Source organism: Drosophila grimshawi, unplaced genomic scaffold, assembly GCF_018153295.1.
Source record: "Drosophila grimshawi isolate 15287-2541.00 unplaced genomic scaffold, ASM1815329v1 contig_1377, whole genome shotgun sequence".
Classification (NCBI taxonomy): Eukaryota; Metazoa; Arthropoda; class Insecta; order Diptera; family Drosophilidae; genus Drosophila; species Drosophila grimshawi.
In genome coordinates, this window is record NW_025062900.1 from 3,711,015 (window position 1) to 3,734,297 (window position 23,283).

General features: G+C 36.7%; 5 protein-coding genes across 5 annotated transcripts; 2 read left to right on the forward strand and 3 right to left on the reverse strand.

Annotated features, from left to right (window-relative positions):
* Positions 1-489: 489 nt before the first annotated feature.
* On the reverse strand, positions 490-10,646 carry LOC6561781 (EF-hand domain-containing protein D2 homolog). Its single transcript, XM_001989176.2, has 2 exons — positions 10,083-10,646; positions 490-1,623 (listed from the first exon to the last, which is right to left on the reverse strand). Exons 1-2 carry the CDS (start codon positions 10,325-10,327, stop codon positions 1,209-1,211), a joined length of 660 nt encoding a protein of 219 aa, XP_001989212.1. The 5' UTR covers positions 10,328-10,646; the 3' UTR covers positions 490-1,208.
* A 188-nt stretch (positions 10,647-10,834) lies between these two features.
* LOC6561780 (ER membrane protein complex subunit 5-B) lies at positions 10,835-11,541 on the forward strand. The gene is made up of 3 exons (XM_001989175.3): positions 10,835-11,042; positions 11,130-11,182; positions 11,239-11,541. Exons 1-3 carry the CDS (start codon positions 10,961-10,963, stop codon positions 11,458-11,460), a joined length of 357 nt encoding a protein of 118 aa, XP_001989211.1. The 5' UTR covers positions 10,835-10,960; the 3' UTR covers positions 11,461-11,541.
* A 166-nt stretch (positions 11,542-11,707) lies between these two features.
* Positions 11,708-14,540, reverse strand: LOC6561779. Its single transcript, XM_001989174.3, has 3 exons — positions 14,410-14,540; positions 14,193-14,336; positions 11,708-13,400 (listed from the first exon to the last, which is right to left on the reverse strand). The coding sequence occupies exons 1-3, from the start codon at positions 14,453-14,455 to the stop codon at positions 12,019-12,021; spliced, it is 1,572 nt and encodes a 523-aa protein (XP_001989210.1). The 5' UTR covers positions 14,456-14,540; the 3' UTR covers positions 11,708-12,018.
* Positions 14,541-16,431: 1,891 nt separating this feature from the next.
* LOC6562543 (protein TsetseEP) lies at positions 16,432-18,534 on the forward strand. Its single transcript, XM_001989173.3, has 2 exons — positions 16,432-17,302; positions 18,092-18,534. The coding sequence occupies exons 1-2, from the start codon at positions 16,465-16,467 to the stop codon at positions 18,292-18,294; spliced, it is 1,041 nt and encodes a 346-aa protein (XP_001989209.2). The 5' UTR covers positions 16,432-16,464; the 3' UTR covers positions 18,295-18,534.
* Positions 18,535-18,895: 361 nt separating this feature from the next.
* Positions 18,896-22,240, reverse strand: LOC6562542. Its single transcript, XM_001989172.3, has 4 exons — positions 22,028-22,240; positions 21,873-21,947; positions 19,753-20,667; positions 18,896-19,177 (listed from the first exon to the last, which is right to left on the reverse strand). The coding sequence occupies exons 1-4, from the start codon at positions 22,101-22,103 to the stop codon at positions 18,978-18,980; spliced, it is 1,266 nt and encodes a 421-aa protein (XP_001989208.1). The 5' UTR covers positions 22,104-22,240; the 3' UTR covers positions 18,896-18,977.
* Between the last annotated feature and the right edge of the window lie 1,043 nt (positions 22,241-23,283).

The window sequence follows — 23,283 nt, forward strand, 5'->3', positions numbered from 1 at the left end:
TTATGCCGTGGGTCTCTTATGGAGTAAACTGTGAAACTCTCCAAATACGCGACTCGCTTAAGCAAATTTAAACATATTTTGTAATGCCTTAAATGTGTTTTGTGTAAATTGGAAGAAAATTAATATAGAGTCGATAGAAATGAGATGAAAAGAAATCAAATTAAATGCCTTTATTGGCAATAATAATGCCTACTAAGTGTCGCTTTTGTGCAATTTTTTGTGTGGTGAAATTTTGTAGAGTAAAAGAAATTAATTAAAGAAGAAGCAGTGGAGAAAACGAAAAGAGAGGCTTATTTTGAGTGCGTTATTTGGAATTTTCTCTTGAATTAATTTTACATTTACACAGAAAACAGAAAAACAACTTTAATATATTATATATAAAAAATATATAATATTATATATTAGCTATAAAAGCTAGACCATATAAAGCTCCCGTTTATTTTGTTGTATCGACAATCAATTTCGTCAACATTAAAAAATCATTTGATCGTTTTTTCCACATATATTTTTTTTATTTGCACTATATACAGTAGTAATTCATATGTAAGTATAGTAATTGCCGTTTCATTTAATTGATAATCATATTAATAATATTGCTTGCACGGCGTTTTATTTATTTATGTATGCTGAAGGAAAATACTGCAATTTTCAACTTAAATTATATATATTTATTTTTTTCATACATCGTACAAATTTCAAGTCAAATTTCAACATAAATATGTACAAAATGTTGTTATAAAAAATAGTACTTCTTTTGTGTGTTTGAAATTTAAACATATGTGTGTGTGTTGAATATTTATTAACAAAATGCAAACTCGAAACGAAATAAAAAAAAATACAAAAAAATGGCACTAACAATAACAAAAATTAAAAGCAAAGAAAATTTAACAATTGAAAAACGCAATACCAAAAAAGAAGACACTAAAACTAAACACAAAATATATAATTCTGATTCCTTTGTACTTAAATAATGTATATGTGTAACTAAAAGTTATGCTTTTGGTATGCTCATTATAGATTGAGAGGATATATGTGTATATAGTAATTATGGATGTGATTAGTTCGGTATTCAAGTGATGGGATATATATATATATTTATGTAATGCATGTGTATCAAAGTCCTGCTCCTATATGTGTGCTAATTAGCATTTCGTTTAACCTACAAATTATATGTATTTATAGATATAGATGAATATATCTCTCGCTTTCTATTGAAAGATGGCTGCACGCTGCTGAAACTGCTGGCGTCTCTGGACGCGTTCCTCATCCTCGCGACGCCGCTCCTCCTGCTCCTGCCTGATCTCATCGTGGAATTTATTCGATTGCAGCTGCTGCTCAATTTTCGCCTCAAAGAAACTCTTTGCCCCATTGACGCCCACCTGTTCCACATCGATTTCGGTGAGCCGGGCCAATTGATTCAGCCCAGAATCATTATCCAATTCACCGGCCTGCGCCTTACGATAGATCAATAGGAATTCACGGAATGAGATTTTGCCATCGTGATCCTCATCGACCTCGGCAATCATTCGCTTCAGGCCCAAGTGCGTTTGTGGTGCACCCAGCTTTTCCATCATATACTTCAGTTCGTTCAAATCCAAGAAACCATCTCTTGCCGTATCATAGCTGCAAGAAAATCAAATAAAATTAAATTAAATAATGATAATTAACAATAGCAAATCAATTGTCATTTTGTTCGAGGACGCATTTTTTGTTGTGGTCATTGCCCCGTTTGGCTAATCGATAAAATCGCGCAATGGCAAAAAGGCAAAGCAGCTAACCCAATTTGATGCCACAATTTGTGGCCCACTCTGCATGACTTGGCAATAAAAAAAAAAAATAATCGCCAGTGAAAACTGAAGATGTGCGCAAGAGCGAGAAAGTGAGGTGAGAGCGGAATGACAATATAAAAGGAACGTATAATTTACTTATTTATTTATGTACGTAAACACATCAGTTAATTAATAATTAAATTCCTTATAAATTTGAAATTTGTTTGCACAAATGCGAGCAATTACTGACAGTTTAATATTAATGTTTTCATTATATCTATATAATCTATATAATATAGTCACTCGATCTGGTATCCGATGGGTTCCGAGATGCTTTTCCTAACTATTGTATAATTCTCAACAATTTCATTATACAATTTTTATAATTATAATTTTTTGCAGAATCACTTAATAAATTAGAATTAATAACAGTTTAATTTAATAAATTACAGCTTATCTTCACCTATTAATCGGTTTTATTAATTTATTGACTAGAGCTGTGCTTAAGCAAGCAATCTTCCAAATTAAAAATAAAATGTAGCTAAATCTGTCAACATGAATTTCTTTTTCATCTGTTTTTTCATTATATTTATGCCACATGATGCAAGCGACAACTTTTCAGCCAGTGTCATTTGTTAATCAATTTTCGGCTAGAGTCAAGAGTTCAACTACAACTTCCTGGAATAAGTGTATGTCTGTGGCCAGGAAATATGGCGATAAAAATGTAAATAGAAATATATTTTAGCTAGTTAATCACGTAATGCAAACAACGAAAATAGAGAAAACGCAAGTGGTTTCTTGTTGCTGTTGTTGTTGTTATTGTTTAAGTCGCGTGTTGCGCATCTGCCGCAAAAGATGCCACAAATGTTGCGGAAAAGTTCGACCTTGCCACGCTAAAGGATGCGACTTGAAACAAGTTAAACGAGTTGGTCTAAAAATAAGACAAGCTTGGCCATTAAAGTAACAGCCAGTTAGCTGAGGCAATGCAAGGTAGACAAGTAAAAACAGTCAACAAAAACTGGCGACAAGGCGACAAAGTTGACTTGTTGTCGACAAATTTGTAAATAAATATTAGTAATAATAATAAATAATAACGCAATCGATTACGCTGTAAAGATTACGTTACGCTAAAAAGCATTGCTTTCAATTTCAATTGCATTTTCACATTAGAAGAAGCTGAGACGAAGTAAAGAAAATAGTTTCTTGTTGTTCGTTGTTGTTGTTTTCTCGCTTTCGTTGTTAATTGTATCGACGACAAATTACGGTAGAGTGAAAGTAATTAAAAGTGACAGACCGCAAGAAGAAGCAGAAATAGTAATCAGGCACGAAGGTGTCACCACGCATTTAACAGTGTTGGATAATTATTGCTGCTGCTGGTTGCGCATGCTCGCATTTAATTAACTTCAATTGACTATGTTGCGTCAATGTTGACAATTGTCGTCGAGACTTTTGCTTTTTTTACTATTGTTGATGTTACTTTGTGGTTTTCTTTTCAATTAATTGGCTCGCTTAACACACAGATCCTCATTAAGAGTGAAGTTACATTGTTTGTCTTTCTTTTTTTCCACCCAGCTGTTTTAATTGATGAACTGATATAATTTGCAATTTAGCAGCTTGTTACGCGTGCCTGCAGGTAATCTGGCAACGTCCCCCATGCAGCGCTCTTTAATAGGAATTGATCTAATTTCTGTTATCGCTTTCAAAATGATTTCATTTATCAGCCTGTTACGCATGCTCTGTCTCACCTGCTGTACCCCACGCCCTCCCATGCAGCGCTTTTTAACAGGGAGTTCATCTAATTTCTGTTATTGATTCTAAAATGTTTTCATTTAGCTACCCATGCTCTATCTCGCTCTGATTAACATGTATATGTGGTGCTTCTTAACAGGAGCTGATCTAATTTCTGTTATTGATTTCTAAACATTTTCGTTTCGTTGATTTCATAATAAGAAGCTGAATTTACATAGATATATGCTTCATTGCATGCGATTTTGCTTGGCTTTATTTAGACACACACATACATACACACGTACAGCGTACAGTGTACAGTTCAACAAATAACGGGGTCAGCTGGCTATTGTTGTTGTTGCCTGCATAAAATGCATGTTTTTTTCAAGAGCTATATTTGTGCCTTTTTGAGTACCTTAACACACAAAGCAGTTTGCAATTATCGAACGTGTGTATGTATGCATGTGTGTGTGTAGTAGTACTAGTAGCAAGCAATTGTGAATTCATGTTAGCTTGGCTGTTATTTTTTTTTCGTTTCTCTATGCTCGATGTCCCAAGCGTGTTAATGCCAAACAACACCTTTTTGCCAGTCACAACGCGTCATGTTCTTGAACTTTTTTGTTTGTTTTTTGTCCACTGTACCTTTTGTAACGGTTTATTGTGCATAACGTTTTTAAAATGCGCATTGCAGCGCTGAATTTGATGGATTTCCAAGTCGCTTTATCTATTGTATCAAGTCAACTCAACTCAACTCTTACAGCAATAGCAAAGAAAAAATAATAATAATGTACACAACTTGACGTCGTCTTGCATACACAATTTTTTTGTTGTTTTCATTTCGAAACCGAGCATGCACCTGTGTGTATTTAAAAATACACCTACCTCCCCCAAAACCTCTTTTGTATTTAAGGCTCTTGTGTGAAGTGCGGTGTGCATAAAGAATCAATAAAAATCAACAGCTATTTAAATGCATCGTTGAGTTTGATATGATAATAAGACTTTAAAGTACTCATTAAAAATCGAAAAAAATATGGCAACTTTGTTTATAAGTTTTACTCATTCTGCTTGAAGCAAAAATCTTAAAATACAAAACATTCACACAAAATGTGCCGTTATATTTTGACATTACGAAATTGGAGCAAAAGCAAAATAAAATAAAAACCGTTGCGTGGGTCGCGTTGTGCGTATTTATAGTTGCAGCAGGAAGCAACAACAACAAAAAGAAAAGGGGAAGAACAAGCACTAGCGCGCTATGAGTCAGTGCTGACAACTAACAACAAATTATGCAGTTTGATTGAATGCGCTTTTGATAAGCAAATTATAGAAGTGAATGACTAATTGCTGCCAGCACAAAGGACCATGATAATTCTATGTATATTTTTTTTTGCCGTATTTAATTTGATATTTCCTCAATTGACATGGCATGACATTGCCACTAGTCACATAGCAAAGCATAATAATACTGATTTAACAACAGCATATTACATTTATTTACTTATTTCATTGCCAATCAACATATGAGCACACACAATGACGCTTGCGTGCGTGCGCGCGCCCTCTCTTAATGGCTGCACGTTGTTTTTGTTGCTGCTGTAGTTGCCAGACAGCTGGTCGCCAGTTGCAAAATTTCCAACTGCATTCATTATTAGTACATTTTGGCAAAGTTTAGCCAAAGTCTATTCACAAAAGAGTGCTATCGATTGACGCTTACAGCATCTACATACTACATACAGACTGCATTGCAGATGTGGGAAAGAGAAAGAGAGAGGACAAACAGCAATCATTGTCTTTGTATGTTTGTAAATGCAATGTAAACACATCAAACGAATGACAAATTCAAATGTAAAATGTCGATGAACCTGTTACACATACACACACATATGCATATATGTAGCTATGATCATTTTCGCATATGCATGCGTGTGTATATGTTTCACTTTTTGTTCCCCCCTAGGCAGGAAGTGCATTAAAGAGCCAAAATGTGCAACAACCCTTTTGCTAAATAGGGGGAGGGTTATGCTTCAGTAATAATGGGTGGTGGTTGTAATTGTGGTTTAATTAAAAGCTCTCGCCGCCAGTTGCCATGATATATGCCTGTGTATTTGTGTGAAGCCCACACACGAACAAAACTAAAAGCAACCCCCTCCAGCCCTCATCCACAACACCTCTTTCAATTGTAAAGTGCGTGTGCGTGTAACTGATTTAGATGTCTGCATAAATTTGCATGTGTTGTGTGTGTCTGTCTTTGCTTGGCTGTGTGTGTGTGTTCTTTTCTGCTGTACTTTTGCCATGAACCCAATTTGTAAGCTTGCTGTGACATGGCAATGACATCGCAGCTAGTGATGAGCGTGTTTAAAACGATAGTTTGTGTAACGAATGAAACAATTTGCTTAATATGTTTATATATGAATTTACAATTTAGATATTTAAAATTGACAACTTTTTAGAGTTTTAAATTTGTGTTTAGTTTTAGACACTTACAATGCATGCCACGCACTCATTTCTAATCAAAGCAGTTGTGTTGTGTGCGGACTGAATCAAGTTGAAAACGCAATAAGCGAAACCCATACAGAATGCAAAATGTGCTGGAGTGAACAGTAAAGAGAGAGAGAGAGAGGCGAGTAAATAGTGAGAGGCGACTGCATTGATGGTGGTTAGTTCTTTGGGTGACTTAAGGATTTGGCAAGCTTATCACAAGCAGACAGACGTTGCCAGGCATAATTTATATGTGGCTGTATGAGAATTATTTATGTTCGCAAGGCGTTGCCATTAAATGCATAGATTAAGTGTGTATATAAAAATGAAAATCAATATGATTAAGTGGCGAGCGCGTCTGGTTTTTATCGCCTACCCGGAAAAGCGTGCGGAAAATGGCGCATCCAAAATACAAAAAATAAAAATGAAAGAAATATAAAGCCGGAAACTAAAATCCGCAGCAATATCAACAAACTATTACGACGTTACAATAAAACACATTACATTAGTATTGCGTGTCCGATTAGCGATTGCTAGAGCGTGGGCTCAACAAATTCACTTTTCCCTCGGCCCTCTCCCTCCCCTCCTCCATCATCCCTTCTTCTTCTCCTCTCTGTTCGCTTAACTTTCATCTTTGCCTCATCTGCTTTCCCACTTATAAACAATTGCAAGTGTATGTTTATATGTTGAGTATGTGTGTATTTATTTACGTATGTATGTATGTATGTGCAATTGGGTCGTGAACAATATCAGCACGTCTCTGAACTTATCGGCCCTAGGAAACGAAAATCTCCAAGCGGATTTTACCAATACTAATATACATATGAATATTTAAAGTATGATTGGACATATTTGTGATTTTTCTCATAAATAATTTTTTAAATTAATTCTGTTTTTCATGATGCCCTGAACTAAATGAAAATGGGAATAATGGTTTTGTTCAAAAGTATGTAGCAGGCAGAAAGAATCATCTCATACAGTATATATTCTTGATCAGGATCAACAGCCAGATCCCAGAGAATATACGAGGTGAAGACTTGAAATTTGAAATATAGGCAGATCTAGTTTATTTCATTTTATCGATAACAGTTTCTCCGTTTCGCAAGTATCGATACATATCGTTTTTCGATAGCAATAAAAATCATAATCTTAGATAACTGAAGACTTAAAGAATTTATCAATAATAAAAAACGGCGTCAAAAGAATAAATTTCATATATATGGACGACGGTTATCGGCAATCCTCCTCTTCCAAATCAAGTTATCGTCAAAAATAACCATTTTCTTATGAAATGATATCACTAACTCACCTGCTTACATTTGGATATGCAATACTTTTTAAAGGGAAATGAAAAACTAATTGCAAATATTTAACAGCTGGTTGCTGGGTATATTGAAGTCTATCTAAGTTTTCTTAACAACCGCATTCCTAATTGTTTTTATATAATTCTGTGGTTGCAGTTTATTCTTTCCCTGTTTGGATATTGCTGAATGTTGTTCATGAATATGTATTTCTAATGTGTTGTTTTGCAATTGTTTAGTTTCACACAAATCGTGCGCTGATTCAGTGGCGATTTCCTTAAAACCAAAAACAACATCTCGTGACTCAGAATATTTTACTATTATTATTCTTTTTTCTTATGCTTTACAATATTTGTTCAAGTTTGTGCGCTAAATTTACAAACAAAAAAAAAGAAGCGGTGAATTTAATGCGAAATCCAAATGCCAAAAAAGCTGCATAGCCGGTTTTTATTTTTGTATTTATTGTGGCTGATAAACACAATAATAACAACAACAACTTTAAAAGAGCAAGTGAAGATGTCGAAAGGTATTTTTATACCTCATCCCCCCCTCCTAGATAGATAAGGCCAGTTCAAATGGGAACCTGTTAAAATGTTTATTGGAAGCCAATCAGAAGTTAAATTCTTGTGTTATGTAAACCAAACCAAAGTAAGTTATTTATAAAATCTACTCATTCGACTTTATATCCCATATAATATACTACTTTTTCTCATTTTTGAACGTAGCAAAGCAAGAATTTCTTGCTTTGTCCTCATGCATTCCCACAGACATTGTGGAGCTGAAATTTGCGCTTACAATTTCAGAGCACGTTCGTCTGCTTTTCCATGTCGTTTTTGATAAAGTGCCAAACAGGGATTTGTTTGTGGATTGGGCAACTTGGTATTGACCAAGGAATGCTTCAAATTTACTTTAAATGTGTTAATGAAAAAAATACACAAAAAACAATGCCTGCTAATTGCCAAAGCAACCTGTACAACCTGCACAGCGTAACACTTGCAGGTGTTCCAGTAAAAATAAATAATTATATATATATATATATATAGAGCATTGAATCAGTAGCCGGTTCTGAGAAAGAGATAGTTGAACAATGCGAGAGAGTGAGAGAAAGAGAGAGAGAGAGAGAGAGAGAGAGAGAGAGAGAGAGAGAGAGAGAGAGAGAGAGAGAGAGAGAAAACGAAGCTGTTAATCATTTTCCATGCGTAATCAGCAATCCAAATTTGGATGAGCTCGGAGATAAGTGCTATCAAGGGGACGTGCATAAGATATACTATATATATATATATACTATATAAACACTTAAGATATCAAAAAATACCTTAGCATATATTAGTCAACTGCTTTAAGAATTAGCTACTTGAGGCACAAATTGCGCAACAATTTCTGTTTATGCTTCATTGGACGATGAAATGCGATCGTTCAGCGGATGCAACAAGCGTGTGTGGTAAGCTGAGATGAACAAGTGGGCATGCCTGACTAAGAGATATCCTGTAAGTAGTTGAGAGCTGCTACGATCTGTAGATCATTAGCCATATCCTGTCTAATAAGAAATACCACACCGACAGTTATAGCTATAGGTAAGATCTATGCAGTATTTAAAACAAACAAAAAACAAGTTAGAGTACTCGATTGAGAGATATGCTGCAGAACAAAAATTCGTACTTATATATACAAAAATATATCTTTACGCAAGAAAAGAACATGAAAAACCAGCGGAAATAAGATAAAGAGTGTAAAAAACCCAAGGCTAAGAAATAGTAATAATATAATTCTTCGTTTCATATAGCAATGATAAACAATTAAAATTTTTCACTTAAATAATTTCTCTTTTCTGCACTCATACCAAAAAATAGTTGATTTATTTTGTTAACCATTTGTTTAACTTTCACATCACCTTTTAATAAATACAGGGTATATGTGGGTAATTCTAGCTAGGTAGTTGACGAGGTGTCGGGTCAGAGCCCGTTACTGATTGACAGACGTCTGTCTGGCAATCGAAAACCGCAACGCATGATATGATCAATATTATGAATATCAATATGAATATATATTCATTTTACACTCGTTTAAGTAGCGCGTTCGCTTTTGACTCATGGCAAATCGGTCGTGAGTTGAAATTGAAAACTTAAACGACCTCTCTGTGTGTGTGTGGAACAGTAAGTGAGTGTGACAAAGTCAGTTGGTGTGACTCATGCTCCATTGCATCTCAGATGGGGAGCGGGGAGAGTGAGGGAAGAAGGGGGATACATGCAATTTAGTTGCCAATTAAGCGCAAAAGCCTTTTGGCTTGGCCTTTTTGGGCCCGGGAGTTGTCAAGCCGAAAGATGTGTGAGGCTGGGAACTGGGTAAAGCATAAAAGTAAACTGACTAGTAGTCTAGGGGTAAACAAGTAGAGAAGTGATCGACTAGAGCATACTCTGTAGCAATTGATTGTAGTTTATCAGCAGCAAATATTTAATGAGTTATAAAACTTGGTTTTATTGGTTTAATATTTCATTTAAGTGATGTGAGCTCAACTACAATCTGCAGAAAAAATTAATGAGTTATCAAAATTTGTTTGATTGGATAAATCCTTTTCTTCTGAGCTTTATTTACAATCTGGCAACAAGCACAAACAAATATAAGAAAACAATATTTTATTTTTTCTTACGTTTGAAAACGAAAAGAAAATAGATAACTCAATAAAAAACGAATATAGCTAAATGTCTACTGTTTTCACTTGCATTATTAATTGTACTATTATTTTTCAAATGCATTTGCATATAGTATTATATTAAAATCGAAATATATAGATATAAGCATCGTCACTTACGTATTGAATGTCTTCTGATAGTCCTTGATTTGCTTGCGCGAAAATTCATGGAATTCGGTGTAGACATTGACCACCTTGAAGCTGCGCGGCACCTCAATGCCCGCCTCTAGCGAATCCATAATCTCCTGGCGTCGATTCAAGATGTGCGTCAGTTCGGAGCCCTCCGTGTTTGTTGTCGTTGTTGTTGTGCTATCATCAACACTCCCGTTGCGGGATGCGGACGAGGCATTCGAGGAGACAGACATGTTTTTTTTTAAATTTTTTTTACGCTTGTGCTGGAATTTTTCTCAAACAAAACACACACCACACCCTGTGTGCAGTTTGTTGTGCGGGGGCAGCAGCGAGGATTTAAGGATACACACACAAACACACACACGCACTAACACAATACTTGAGTTATTTGCTGGCCTTTTTATTTTTCGCTTGATTTTAAAATAGTCTTATTTACGCGCGCGTAAAGAGACCGGTGTTGGTTGTTGTGTAGTTTGTTTTATAATTGGAGAATATTTTACGGGTTTTTGATAGAGCGCGCAAAACCTCCAAAGCATTCGAAGTCACAGAAACGAATGAACAGCGTATAAGCAAGCGAAACAAGTGACGATTGTGAATGGGCAAGTGTTTCATATCTGTTTGCGATCTGGCAACGCCAGGCAATTAATGTGAACAGCTGTTTGTCTGACGTGTGACTGGCAAGTGACGATTGTGAATGATATGAGATCTGGCAACGCCATGGAAATGTGAACAGCTGGTCGCCGGCAGACGTTGACGCGTGACTGGCAAATTTACATCTCCAACACACTTGAACTAATTTATTTTTCGCTGCAATTTGCAAACAATATATAAGTTTTTTTTTTGTCGTGTTTGTTTAGTGACTTAGAATGGGCAGCAAATTATTTAACAAACTACTACTGGTGGCTGGCTTTGCGAGTTTGGCGCATGCCGCTTTTTCTGCCGCACATCGTAAGTGGAGATTCTTTTTATCAACCTTTGCACGCTGAAAAGTGAAAATGAAATTTGAATTGTAAATTGTAATTCTATTTAAAATAGATCGCACCTATTTGCGTCTCACGGAGCAGGAGTGGACCAGTCTGCCACTGGATGTGAGTATTTAACGAGCAAAACCTTAGCTACAACTAATGTTTCAAATTATTTACAGATTATTCTGCAAACTGTGATCAGCTTGGTGCTAGTCGTCTATAATATTATACAGATTGTGGGCAACTTCAAGGAAATACGTGCCACAGTTGATATGCAACAGCGCACCTGGGATACACTGGGCAATTTCCCATCTTTCTACACATTCAATCATCGCGGACGCGCCTTGAGTCCAAGCTACAAGCCGCCCCGGGCAAATGAGCTCGATGCCCAGCAGCAGTAGACAGCAATATTTAGCAATATTTAAATATACATAGTGTGTGTGGCATTCATATTTAGTCAAAAATAAATAGAATATTGTGTGCATTACATGTTTATTAACGATTTGAGGAGCAGCGCTGAGAGTAGATTGCCTCGTTGGTTGCAGTTTCGTTTCTGAGGCAAAGCTCACTTGAGTTTTGTGAAAAATGCGGAAAAAGAGTTGTATTCGCTGAAACTTATCACTTTTTCGAATTCAAATCCAATTTTTTTAATTGCTGAATTCCCATATTCTTAAGCTATTCTGCAATAAATGTATATTCCTTATATATTTAAATCAATCAACATTTTAATTACAATTACAATGTATAGTAATACAATATTTGAAGTAGGAAGAGAGAGTTAAAAAAAACTAAAATGCGCTGCATTCTAGAATTTAGTGAACTAAAGAGAATTTTGTGGGAGAATATTTGAATTTTGTCAATAGAAATTATTAAGCTTGGCAGCAGAGTTTTTCAATATTCTCTAAAATTAATCAGTGTTTCAAATATTATTGTGATTAAATGACAAATCAAGATGCTTCCTAGAGTTCTCCACGCTGCTGCTCCTCCGCCAGCAGCATGCTGCGCAAATGTGCCCCAGGCGTGGCATTGCAACCATGTTTGCCACACAGGCGACAGCCGGCTTTCTTGGGACTGCGCAGCAGGCACTCGTAGTAGAGTTGCCCATTGGAACGACAGCCGCGCACCACCTGCCCGCTGGTCTCATCGTAGAACTCCAGACAGGCGGCCAATTCATCCGTCGGCTCATTGGCCGCCACACTGCAGGGAAACGCATTCTGGCCACGACTCTCGACATGATCGCAATTCTGGCACTGATGACACCACAATCTGTGCTCGGGAAACGCGCCCTTGTTGCAGAAACTGCCCTCGCAGCTGCGACAATTGGCCACCGTTGAGAGATTGCAATTGAAGTCGGGTCGCTGGCAGCCACGCTGCGTGGTGCCATTGACATGGCTAAGTACCAGGCACGGCGCAGCTGGTTGCGCACACTCCTCAATAGAAATCCCACCGGGTTTTTCCCAGTTGGCACAGCCGGGTGAATTGGAGCTGCTGCAGTGATAGCAACGCGTTAAATCGAGCACATTGCAGGCGATCTTATCGCTGCCGGCGCACTCGTAACAGTTGAGCAACGGAAGCGGTTGACCACAGCCACGTTGGACAGTCCAATCATCTGGCTGCTCGCAGGCATAGCAGGAGGATGCCTCCGCTGAGCCACAAATGCTGCTGCTCAACGCGCTGGCATTTTTACGGCAATTCTCCGTCTCTGCAGAATTGCAAATGAGGCAAGTTTGTTGCGGCAAACAGACCGCATTGCAATTATCCGCCGACGAGCACTTGACCACAGTTCCAGACAGCTCCTCCTCCACCTGCGGCTCCAACTCTGCGGAGCAGCCACGCACTACACGATTTAGCTGGCTGTAGATGTAGCAATATTGCTCTTGCTCCTGGCCAAGCAGCATCTGCTGTTGGCACTGCTCGTATTGGCTAATCCTGCATTCGTTGCTGCCCAGCTGGAAGAGATCTCGCTTGCAGCCACGTCCACGCTGAGAATCACAGCGCACACAGCTCAAAGTCCATGCCCCTTGTGCCCCATTACAGCCATTAATCTCGCAGAGTTGCGCTGTGGCGGCTGCCGTATGGTTGCTATCGGAGCTGCAGCCACGATATGCCCAAGTTGCATTGCTCACCTCCGTGTAGCAGTGATCCTCCTCCTGGTGCTGGCGACATGGCAACGGTCTGCCAGCCGGCGCAGCCACACAATCCTCGCCGGCACAATGATGACACTTGAGTCGACCGGGCGGATAAACGCCCGAATTGCACAGATTGGTGGAGCAGCGCTTGGAGTAGGTCGCCCCGATGGTTGGCGTTTCGACGCCACAACCACGATATGTTATCGAGTCCACTGCAAAAAGGGGGACATATTTTTGGGGATTAACATATTTGAATTATTAATATTTGCTAACATTTTTTAAATCCAACTTTCAAAGAGATTTTACCATTTTTTTTTTTTATTTTCTAGGTATTTTTCTTATTCAATTCTAATAAGTTTTATGCATATATTCTTAAATAGATTTAAATCACTCTTGATTTGAAGTTTAATCTATTTACAACTCCAAGTCAAAGTGTTATTAAAAATGATAAAATGTGAAGTAAACAGAGCTGAAATCTTCTTCATTCTCGAATAATATATACTTGCTTTCATATATAATAATAATACATAATATTTACTTAATTTTATTTTGTTATTTTTTTTACAAATTGGTCCCCTTTGAGCAAGTGCTGGTAATTATATTTAATCTCGTAGCGATGTTGAATGATATTTTATCTGCCAAGCAATTTATTTAGTATCACATTTAGTATGGGAGTAATCATTATTTATCGATCTTTAAAATAAGTTTGTGGTAAAGTACCTTCAAAACTGTTTGTCAATAGCTAAAAAACTTTGGAAGATATAGCCTGAATTCTGATCGATTTAATCGATTTTTATCGATTTTCTCGCCACACAGACGACTATATACTTTTAGTTTCAAGTCTCTAGTCATCATAGCATAAGAAAAGTTCACCAAATCATTTCTAAATCGCACATACCGATAAACATTAATGTATATATATGTACATATATGTTTAGTGTATTCGCCAGAGTATTTGAAAGCATTGAAAACAGTTTAATCCCTGATTGATTATGAGTACGTACCAATTGACATGGTGCACGTCAGTTCGGTGGGGCACTCTTTGAAGGGCAGTTGGCCCACTTCACCGAGGGTTTGGGCGCATTCGGGCAGCGCGATGGAGTCGCAATGATAGCAGACAATGGCCCATGTTAACTGAATGGTGAGGCCTATAATTATATATGTTTGTAATCGACAAATATTGGAAAGGCATTAGACCCAAACAATCGGATATAAGCTCACATGACAGAAACAACAGCAGTAGTCGAAGTATCGAGAATTGGCTCATTTTGCACAGCTGCTGCAAGCTTTCTGCATTAAATTGATTTGGGTCTTTTGTGCATTAGCAAAATAGAATCGAATTTGTCCGTTTTATGGCTTATCTAAAGTCTGCACAGAGTGAAACAATGGCCACTATCAGTGAGTGCGATAAGGATAAGGATTAAAATCAAATTGATATGCTTGCCATAAATGTAAAGTGCATTTCTAATTATTGAATGCTTTGTCTAAACGTTGCTAAGTGATTTCCCAATTAATGTAGAATAGAAGTTTTTTTTATAATATAGTCATTGACTATATGGTTATAGATATAAATGTTTTTGATATCACACATCGTCGCATGACTTTAAAGAGCTCATTTGCTAGTTCATTAAGTGAAAACACTTTTAAGTAATTAATTTCTGAAACAGTGGATTTTGTTGTTAGTCGTTGGTCGATGAGGTTGGTTTAGAGAGTATACAATTATTTAAATTACTCAGCTATACTATAATTGAAACAAGTTGGAATGCTCTGGTGGGGAGAGTTCGACTAGAACATACTCTGAGCCTATCTGTTGATTAGAAAGTAGGTTGCTGATTATATTTTGTTTATCATGAAAATGCATTTTGGAAAATAAATGAATTTTTTAAATATTAATTGAGAGACTTTATCTTTACAAATGTGTCATTTATTGCTATCAGAAATTGACCTATATCAATATTTAAGAAACGAATAAAATTGAACTTTCTATGGTAATACTTGTTTGAATACTTATTTGATATCTGAGCTCGGCTTATATATACTTGGCAGATGATTCCTTCGGCCTTTCGCAAAATTTGCACAATTTTATGATACCCTTTTCACATTTTACCCTGCATCCAGGATATAAAAAAGAGCGCGATATTCGGCACTCTTAAATATCACATAAATGACACTCCCAATGCCGCATATATATATAACTGAATATTCAAGAACTAGCTAATATGTTGCAAGCTATTATTATCTCAAAAATAATTAATAAAGGAGAAGCTCGCTTTCGTTGTGTGACTTGCCAATTTAATTTACAAGCCGTCTGTTGTATACTGAGCAAAAAAGTGCATTCTAAAGACAAAATTGTGTGAATTGCAACTCAGGAATTTCTCATTTTACGTTTAGATTTTAGCCCTATATTATGAACTATAAGTTCAGATAAGGAATGTGACTTTAGAATGATTTATTAGAAGCGGAATGTCTAAATCGGAACTGGAACCGCATTTTTACATATTGTAATTCAGAATTGAAATTGGGAATCAGAACATAAATTCAAATATTTTGAAAACTGTAACCGATATTATCGGTTGTTGAACCGTAAAAAAGATTGGAAAAAGATCGCAATCCTTACCTGAATTTGTATACTTTACTTACCTAAATCGGAATCAAAACTCTGATTAGAAGACAATCAACTTGATTCTCGTTTCCTTATTAAACGAAAATGATGTATAGAATTTGTAATTGAGTCAAGAAAATGTATATTTGTAATTTCTAGTTGGTGTTTTTTCTCCAAGTGTATGTTGAATGCAAAAGAGGCACATCAGTCAATTGGACATATAGCAATCATATTATTGTGCTGCTTATTTGTATATATTGGCAGGCTTGCAATGCCAAAAGTTCACATGATTAATAATTCAGGAAACGGTGTCATGGCCAGGATGACCGGGAGTTTATAATGAGTACATATGATAGAGTCAGCCAAATGGGTCGACTGTGTGGTATGTATATTAATACATATATATATATATACACATATATCGATTAAATTTAGAGTGGGATAATTGCGTGACAATCAGCGACATATGGTCAGCAATTTGATGGCCTTGCTTCAGTTGGCCACGAGTCGGCAGCGGAACAGGAGCACAAACAAATAATTACAATAAACCAGTCACAGTTTTAGGTATTTTCCTGTTTGCAGAGCTTTTGTGAAATTCACCATCGAAATCATTGTTGCTAATAATACTGAATACCATTTAGCAATTTATCGAGTGACAAAACACACAGAAATCAATGATGATCGTTAAGCATCTGAGTTGGTTAGTGACAATCGCTGTGCTGCTGTTGCTGCAAGGAGCGGCACAGGAACTAGAGCAGGAGCAGGAACCGGATGTGGATGTGGAGATGATCACGGTTAGTAAAGAAAGGGAACTGGTACCAACTTTGGAACAGTCGATTGAGCAGCATGAACCGGAAATTGAAGCCGCAAAGGAAACAGCAAGCGAACCAGAAAGCGAGCCAGGAAATGATCCAGAAAATAAACCAGCAAATGAACCAGCAAATGAATCAGAAAATGAACCAGCAAATGAACCAGAAAGCGAACCAGCAAACGAGCCAGCAAAAGATCCAGCAAGCGAACCAGAAAGCGAACCAGCAAATGAACCAGAAAGCGAACCAGCAAATGAACCAGCAAGCGAGCCAGCAAATGAATCAGAAAGCGAGCCAGCAAATGAACCAGCAAGCGAACCAGCAAATGAATCAGAAAGCGAACCAGTAAATGAACCAGGAAATGAGCCAGTGGACGAACCAGTAAACGAACCAACAGATGAACCGGCTAGCGAACCAGCAGCCGAGGACGAATCGAAGGCAGATCAGCCAATGACTACGCCATCGGACTATCAGGACGATGCAGTGCCGCAAGAACCAGACGTACCTCAAGTTGCAGCAACAGCAGCAGCAGCTGTGCCCACTGCAGCCGCTGGAATCGAGGCGAAGCAAGTGAATATAACGGTGCAACACAGTTGCTTCAGCTGCTCCAGCGATTGGAGGGGTCATTGCCACCAAAATTTCACCGAGCGGCAACAGTGCCCCATGAGTAGCAAACGCAGCGGTTGCTACACGATGCTCAAGCGTAAGTTGCGAATTGTGAATTGGATGAACAAGGAATTATTCTGATATTTAAAAAGTCACCAAGTTGAACTTTCCTTATCATTCAGAAAGTATGTTTCTAAATTTTGGGTCTAATTTTAAGGATGGTTTTTCAACTCTTTTTGGCTTGTGTCGATTCGAACCAGTGGCCTTTAAATCTGACAACAGCCAAACTCGAATTCTTATCAGATTTTGATGAATGTTCATCAGCTGTTGATCATTATAAATAAATCTCTAAGTTTAACTTACTCCAAAGATTCTGAGACCTGACTCTCTTTTCTTCATTTTCGATCTCATTCTTTCTCAGTGCGTTCTTAACTTTGTTAGTTTATTATAATTAATTTATATCATTTAATTTGCAATCGGTTTTTTAAATGTCTATTTGAATCATTTTTTTTCTGTTTTCTTTTAAATTTGTGAGCTGTTTTTAGTAATAATAACATTCAACTGCAAGGTTGGATGTAGCTTTACGTTGTAGGTTGGCTATCTGAAATCGATTTATATTGAAATTCACGAAACGGTTTCAGTTATCGATAAATGAAATAAACTCAATATGCGTTTGGTATACCGATAAGTTAGATTCCAAATGAAAAGCCTGATTGTGGTCGTATCCCAGATTGATTTCTTCATATAGCTCGCAGATAGGTTGATCCTTATCGAGAATATTCGTATATAACTTATGGGATCGGAGATGTTTCCTTCTGGCTGTTGCACACTCACAACTTTATTATTGCCCTTTCAATTCTATTGCAAATTATATATACATTTCCAGGGGATACGAAGCTAATAATGCGAGGCTGTGCATCGGATTTAACGGAGGAGGGTGACAAATATTGTCACAAGGAAAAGGAACTGTGTCTGATCTGCTCGGGAGTGCTTTGCAACAAGGATGAGATACATGACGCTGGCGCTCAGCTTCTGGGCAGCCTAACAGTCTGGAGTCTATGTCTAATTGTTTCTTTGGGCTACGTTTAGAAATTCACTTAAATTCGATTTTAATATGTATTCTGCTAATTATTATAAAATATCTTAATTACTTTTATTAATTCAACTAAATTTGTGTCACATCTGCAAATAACTTTCTTTTTGTTGTATTTTATTTCTATTCATTCATTATATATTTACCCATAACGAACTATTTTTAATACCTTTTAAGAATGCTAATTCGATAATTTCAATATAAACTTTCTGGATATAAAATCACTATAAGCAATATATTTCTTTGTTCACTTTTGCTACGTTCTTTAAATCAATAGTAGCTTTATCTGAATAGTCTATTATTTGATATTATTATCAATAATATTGGAAATTGATTAATGAAGCAATTAGTATTATCGATTTGCCTTATCATTAATGATGAGTCATGCATATACATTTTTTAATATTAAAAAACAAAATCTTTAAATCATATATATTGACATTTATTGATTCAATTTTATAGAGCTGGTCCAATTGTAAAATTAAATTAATATGATTTTAAAGTCGACGTATAAAAGCAATTCATTTTTGGTTTGCTACTAAACTCAACTATTTGGCTTATTTAGTTCGAACTTTGGCTATTATGACTCATGGAACCCATTGTTAAGTGATTGTTTATTGAAGTATTTTTGTTATTGATAGATTATGTATGTACATTTTATTACGGTTACAGACAGAGTTTACAAGTACTGTTTGATAATGAAGATCAGTCCGAACATCATGCCGACGCCCATGTGCGACAATGTGGAGGCACCGCTAAAGGGGGTTTTGTTGCAACCGGATGTATTGCAAGTAGTGCAGCGATTATCATCTTTATTTGTACATTGATAAGTCATCAGCGGACCTGCATTGGCGAGGCAGCCACGCAGCACAACGCCATCTGTGAAAAGGGCAATCAAAAAAAAAAAATAATAATAATTAAAACTAATTATTGGAATCAGTGTATAAATGGATCAGTTTTGTGGCCAATATATGGATACAAATAAATTGAATTATGCCTAATTTAATTAAAATGAAATGTTTAAGATACCAATTTAAAGTGCATTAATAACAAACAAAATATTAATTATAAATCATTAAATATAATATTTAATAAAAAAAACTGCGTTTGGATATATTACGTTGAAAATTAACTCCAATTTGTCATTTATCTTGAATAAACTTCAATTGTTTATCAAAAGAGGTCAAAAATGTCAAGTTTCTTTTTAATACGATATTTCATTTTCAACATTTTTGTTTTAATAAATTATTTTTACGGCACTGATAAACCAAAATGCATTTAATATAATTTTGCATTTAATATAATATTTAATTTTCAAAAATAATTAATTTAACTTGGATGAAATTAAATTTATTTATTTCATGTCGACACAAAAAAAGAAAAGAAAGAAATGGAATGGAATGGAATAAAATGAAAGAGAATATTGAATGTTTGTGCTTTTTCGTATGACTCACCCCACTCTCCCTCGAAACATATATTTGCATTATCGCCGGTATTTGGAACACACGGTTGCACCGCATCGTCACCTGCACGACATTCGGCATAATTATCACTGCGACAGATGAGGCAACCAAAGACATTCTGATTGCTGTTGCAAGTATCGCCATCGCACTGGGTGCAACCATTTGCTGCAGTGCAGCCGCTAGTCAGTTCATTGGTGCAGCCACGTTGCACAGTTCCATTGGCATACTGTTGGGTGTAACAGCTATTGACCGTCTGTGTGTACGGTGCGGGGGGGCAGGCTGGCGCCGTGCCAGTCTGACCGCCGACACAACCTGCCGCATCATTGCAGCTGTAACAATTGCCCAGTACTTGCTCATATGGACGATTATTGCAACCGCTTGTACCGCACAAAGCACAAGCGGCATCGGGCGTGGTACCGGCACATTTATTGCCCGCATCCGTGTTGCAGCCACGTTGCATCGCTGCATCATTTGCACCGATCGTATAACACTTTTGATCCGCCTGATAAGTTGGACAGGCCGCCAGCGACGATGCAGCGACTGTGTTGCAGTTGGCACTATTGCACTGATAGCATTGGAGTCGATTCGCCGGATAGAAGCCCACATTGCAGTTGTCCGTTGTACAGCCCGTGCAGGTGCCGGCTGCAGTTGTCGCACACGGTTCATTACAACCCCGGGTCACAGTTCCGTCCGCGTTCAATTCAGTGCGACACTGCTGTGTTGCTGCGGTGCACATCTGGCTGCCAACCGACTTGCCATCTGTCGTCGAACATGTCACATCGGTGGCAGCGCATGTCTTGCACAACAGATTCGCATTACAGTTATCTGTGTTGCATTGCAGACAGTTGGGTGCGGTGCACGTCGTACCGGCGGCGAGGCATCCACGCGTTACAGTCCCAGCGGCATCTACAATTCAAAATGGATTTTGAGTTTATAGCCACATAAAATATAACCTTAAATAGTCCCAAGCTCCCTTAAATATTCATAATATTTTATCTAATGTACTTTTTTCTACTTCTTTATCTATATTTTCTAAACCCCAGCGTTGCAAGTATCTTATTAATTTTGTAATTTTATCGAATAATTTAATATTTAATTTGTGATTCATCAAAATGAACTGAAAAAAACTTATTTAATTTATCTTGAAATAATTTCAATTGTGCACTAACAACAATAAAAATTAAATGAATCACACCTGTACGGCACCGATGATCCAAACTGAACGCAATCCTAATCCTTCAAAACAATGCTTTGCATTTCCAATCAACCAATTAAATAGTAGAAATAATTATATATTACGATATGTATTACGTGTTTATAAAATATATAAGCAAAATTACTCAAATATTTCGTTTAAATTCTTATCTTATAAATAATATGAAATAACAAATAATATGAAGCTATTTAATTTAATTATTATGAATATTAATATTAATAAGATAGAACGCTCTCGTCCAAGAGGAAACACTAAACTAACAGTTAAATAAATAAATCCTCTTAGGCACAGACTCTAATCTTATCTCGCCTTAAACGAATGCGCAAACTGAATTGCTATCAGGTTATTGGTATCAATTCTCTATTGCTTGCCCAGATACGGGAGAGTCACCAAACAAAACATGAAAATAGGAGCTCATTTCTCAGATAGCCTCTTTGATTCGATATTCGCAAACAGATGCAAATATCGATCAAATATAATAATCTTGATCTGCGTGTGGTAAAAAACGAGCAACTTGTGTTTCAAATTTGATGTTTATAGTTCTTTTAGTCTCTGAGATCCGCTTCTTTATACAGACTAAATCTGGTTAAATCGACTCAAAATATTTTGTAATAACTTTAATCCGTTATATTTGCTATCAAACTTTAAGCAATATGAGATATTTCAGTATTGGTTTATAATCATTACCAGTTAATGTCCAACAAAGAAATTTGCGCAGCAGAAGCTTTACTTAGCTGTATACATTTGTTGTTATCGTCACTTGAGCACACACACACACAGATACAGACACACCCATGCACACACCGATAAGTACTAAAATGAACTTGTCCTACTTATCTATTGGCATATATACTTGTGAGTCACCTAACCTAAACCAAAATCGGAGGCGACTTACCTGTTTGAATAAAACACTGGGTAACATCAGCCGGACATGCGGTGGGATTGGTTCCCGCTAGTGCGGTGGCGCAATCTGTGTTTAGTAAAAATTTCAATTTTAATAATGTTCGTTTTGTTAAATTTGTCTTCTTTTTCACAATTATTGTAACTTACTCAGCGCCTGACAGCTGTTGAAACTGATTGTGATAAGCGTCGCTATCAGAGCAATGCACAATTTATGGCTCAGCATTGTGTAAGTTTTGGATAGATGGATCAGTTGTGCTTGGGTGGGTTTAGCTCGCTTCTTTTACTGTTCTGTTGCCTTCGGCTGCCGTTGTTTAACTGTCTCTTTCTTTGCCGGTTGGCCGTTCAGTTGCAACACACGTTGAAATAAAAAGCTGTCCCACCATTTAATGTTATCTATTTGTAACATTTACTGATAACAATGGTAAATTGGCTACGATAATACATATCTGATATATGATTGCGAAATGAGTTTTTTGTTTTGTTAAATGCAATAGCTTTTGGTCGAGCTTTGCTCAAGCTTTGAAAGCTATTTGCAAGTTTTGGTGCGGTTTGAGCACACGCTAATTATACCCTATACCAAATGCAAATGGGTATACCACAGGGAAGGATAACGTTTTTCAGGTTGACTTGGTTTCTAGATGCGCCATTAAATTGGCAAAACAAATATAATGAAGTTGGAGGAAGCATATCTGAATCCATCATCTTTATAAACTGTTGATCAGCATCAACAGCAGAGTCGATTTAGCCATATCCCTTTGTCTTTTTGAGAAAGCCGATCGCAGTGAGTATAATAGTTATAGATTTTAAATTTTGGATATATGTGCCCGATTTGTAAGTGTCTAAATCGATTTTCGATTACAATAAAAAACTCAATTGAACAGAAATAGCATTTCATTTGATATATTATATGACCAGGCATATTTTTGATCAACTGTATAAAATTTACTTGAGGTCAGATAAGAAGCACAGATTTTGTTAGCCCACATATATCATTCATTTTTTGCAAGCTAAAGCCAGATAACAGAGTCTACTAAATATTTAACAGCTATCTTCAGGGAATCACCCTGCCGAACCCTCGAGACTATAGCATTTTCAATTGTTTGTAGAATGCGTGGCTTTCGAGTAGGAAGTAAGCCATTAGAAATGCAGTAAAACTAAATGCATTATAGCACCGAACTATTAGATGCAATATATGTTGCATATAAAACCGAATTATTAGATGCAATTTGGATTGAATATATATAGATTTATAGTAGATAAACAATCCACTATCACGAGCTGTGATTAGATACGACTTTGTGGAAACGCACCTTCTCCTAGTGATCTCATGACAATTGGTCATATATCTGAGCAATTATTTATTTATGAAGAGCTGTGATTGCTTTGCACTTAAGATAAGATTA

Coding starts and splice junctions, on each gene's coding strand:
- LOC6561781 (XM_001989176.2), bottom strand. CDS start 10,327: ATGTCTGTCTCCTCGAATGCCTCGTCCGCATCCCGCAACGGGAGTGTT. Junction 1,624..10,082: donor TATCAGAAGACATTCAATAC/GTAAGTGACGAT, acceptor ATTTTCTTGCAG/CTATGATACGGCAAGAGATG.
- LOC6561780 (XM_001989175.3), top strand. CDS start 10,961: ATGGGCAGCAAATTATTTAACAAACTACTACTGGTGGCTGGCTTTGCG. Junction 11,043..11,129: donor CGCTTTTTCTGCCGCACATC/GTAAGTGGAGAT, acceptor TATTTAAAATAG/ATCGCACCTATTTGCGTCTC. Junction 11,183..11,238: donor GGACCAGTCTGCCACTGGAT/GTGAGTATTTAA, acceptor AATTATTTACAG/ATTATTCTGCAAACTGTGAT.
- LOC6561779 (XM_001989174.3), bottom strand. CDS start 14,455: ATGAGCCAATTCTCGATACTTCGACTACTGCTGTTGTTTCTGTCAT. Junction 14,337..14,409: donor ACTGCTGTTGTTTCTGTCAT/GTGAGCTTATAT, acceptor ATATAATTATAG/GCCTCACCATTCAGTTAACA. Junction 13,401..14,192: donor GACGTGCACCATGTCAATTG/GTACGTACTCAT, acceptor CCCTTTTTGCAG/TGGACTCGATAACATATCGT.
- LOC6562543 (XM_001989173.3), top strand. CDS start 16,465: ATGATGATCGTTAAGCATCTGAGTTGGTTAGTGACAATCGCTGTGCTG. Junction 17,303..18,091: donor TTGCTACACGATGCTCAAGC/GTAAGTTGCGAA, acceptor ATACATTTCCAG/GGGATACGAAGCTAATAATG.
- LOC6562542 (XM_001989172.3), bottom strand. CDS start 22,103: ATGCTGAGCCATAAATTGTGCATTGCTCTGATAGCGACGCTTATCACA. Junction 21,948..22,027: donor CAACAGCTGTCAGGCGCTGA/GTAAGTTACAAT, acceptor TACTAAACACAG/ATTGCGCCACCGCACTAGCG. Junction 19,178..19,752: donor ATGTTTCGAGGGAGAGTGGG/GTGAGTCATACG, acceptor CCCTTTTCACAG/ATGGCGTTGTGCTGCGTGGC.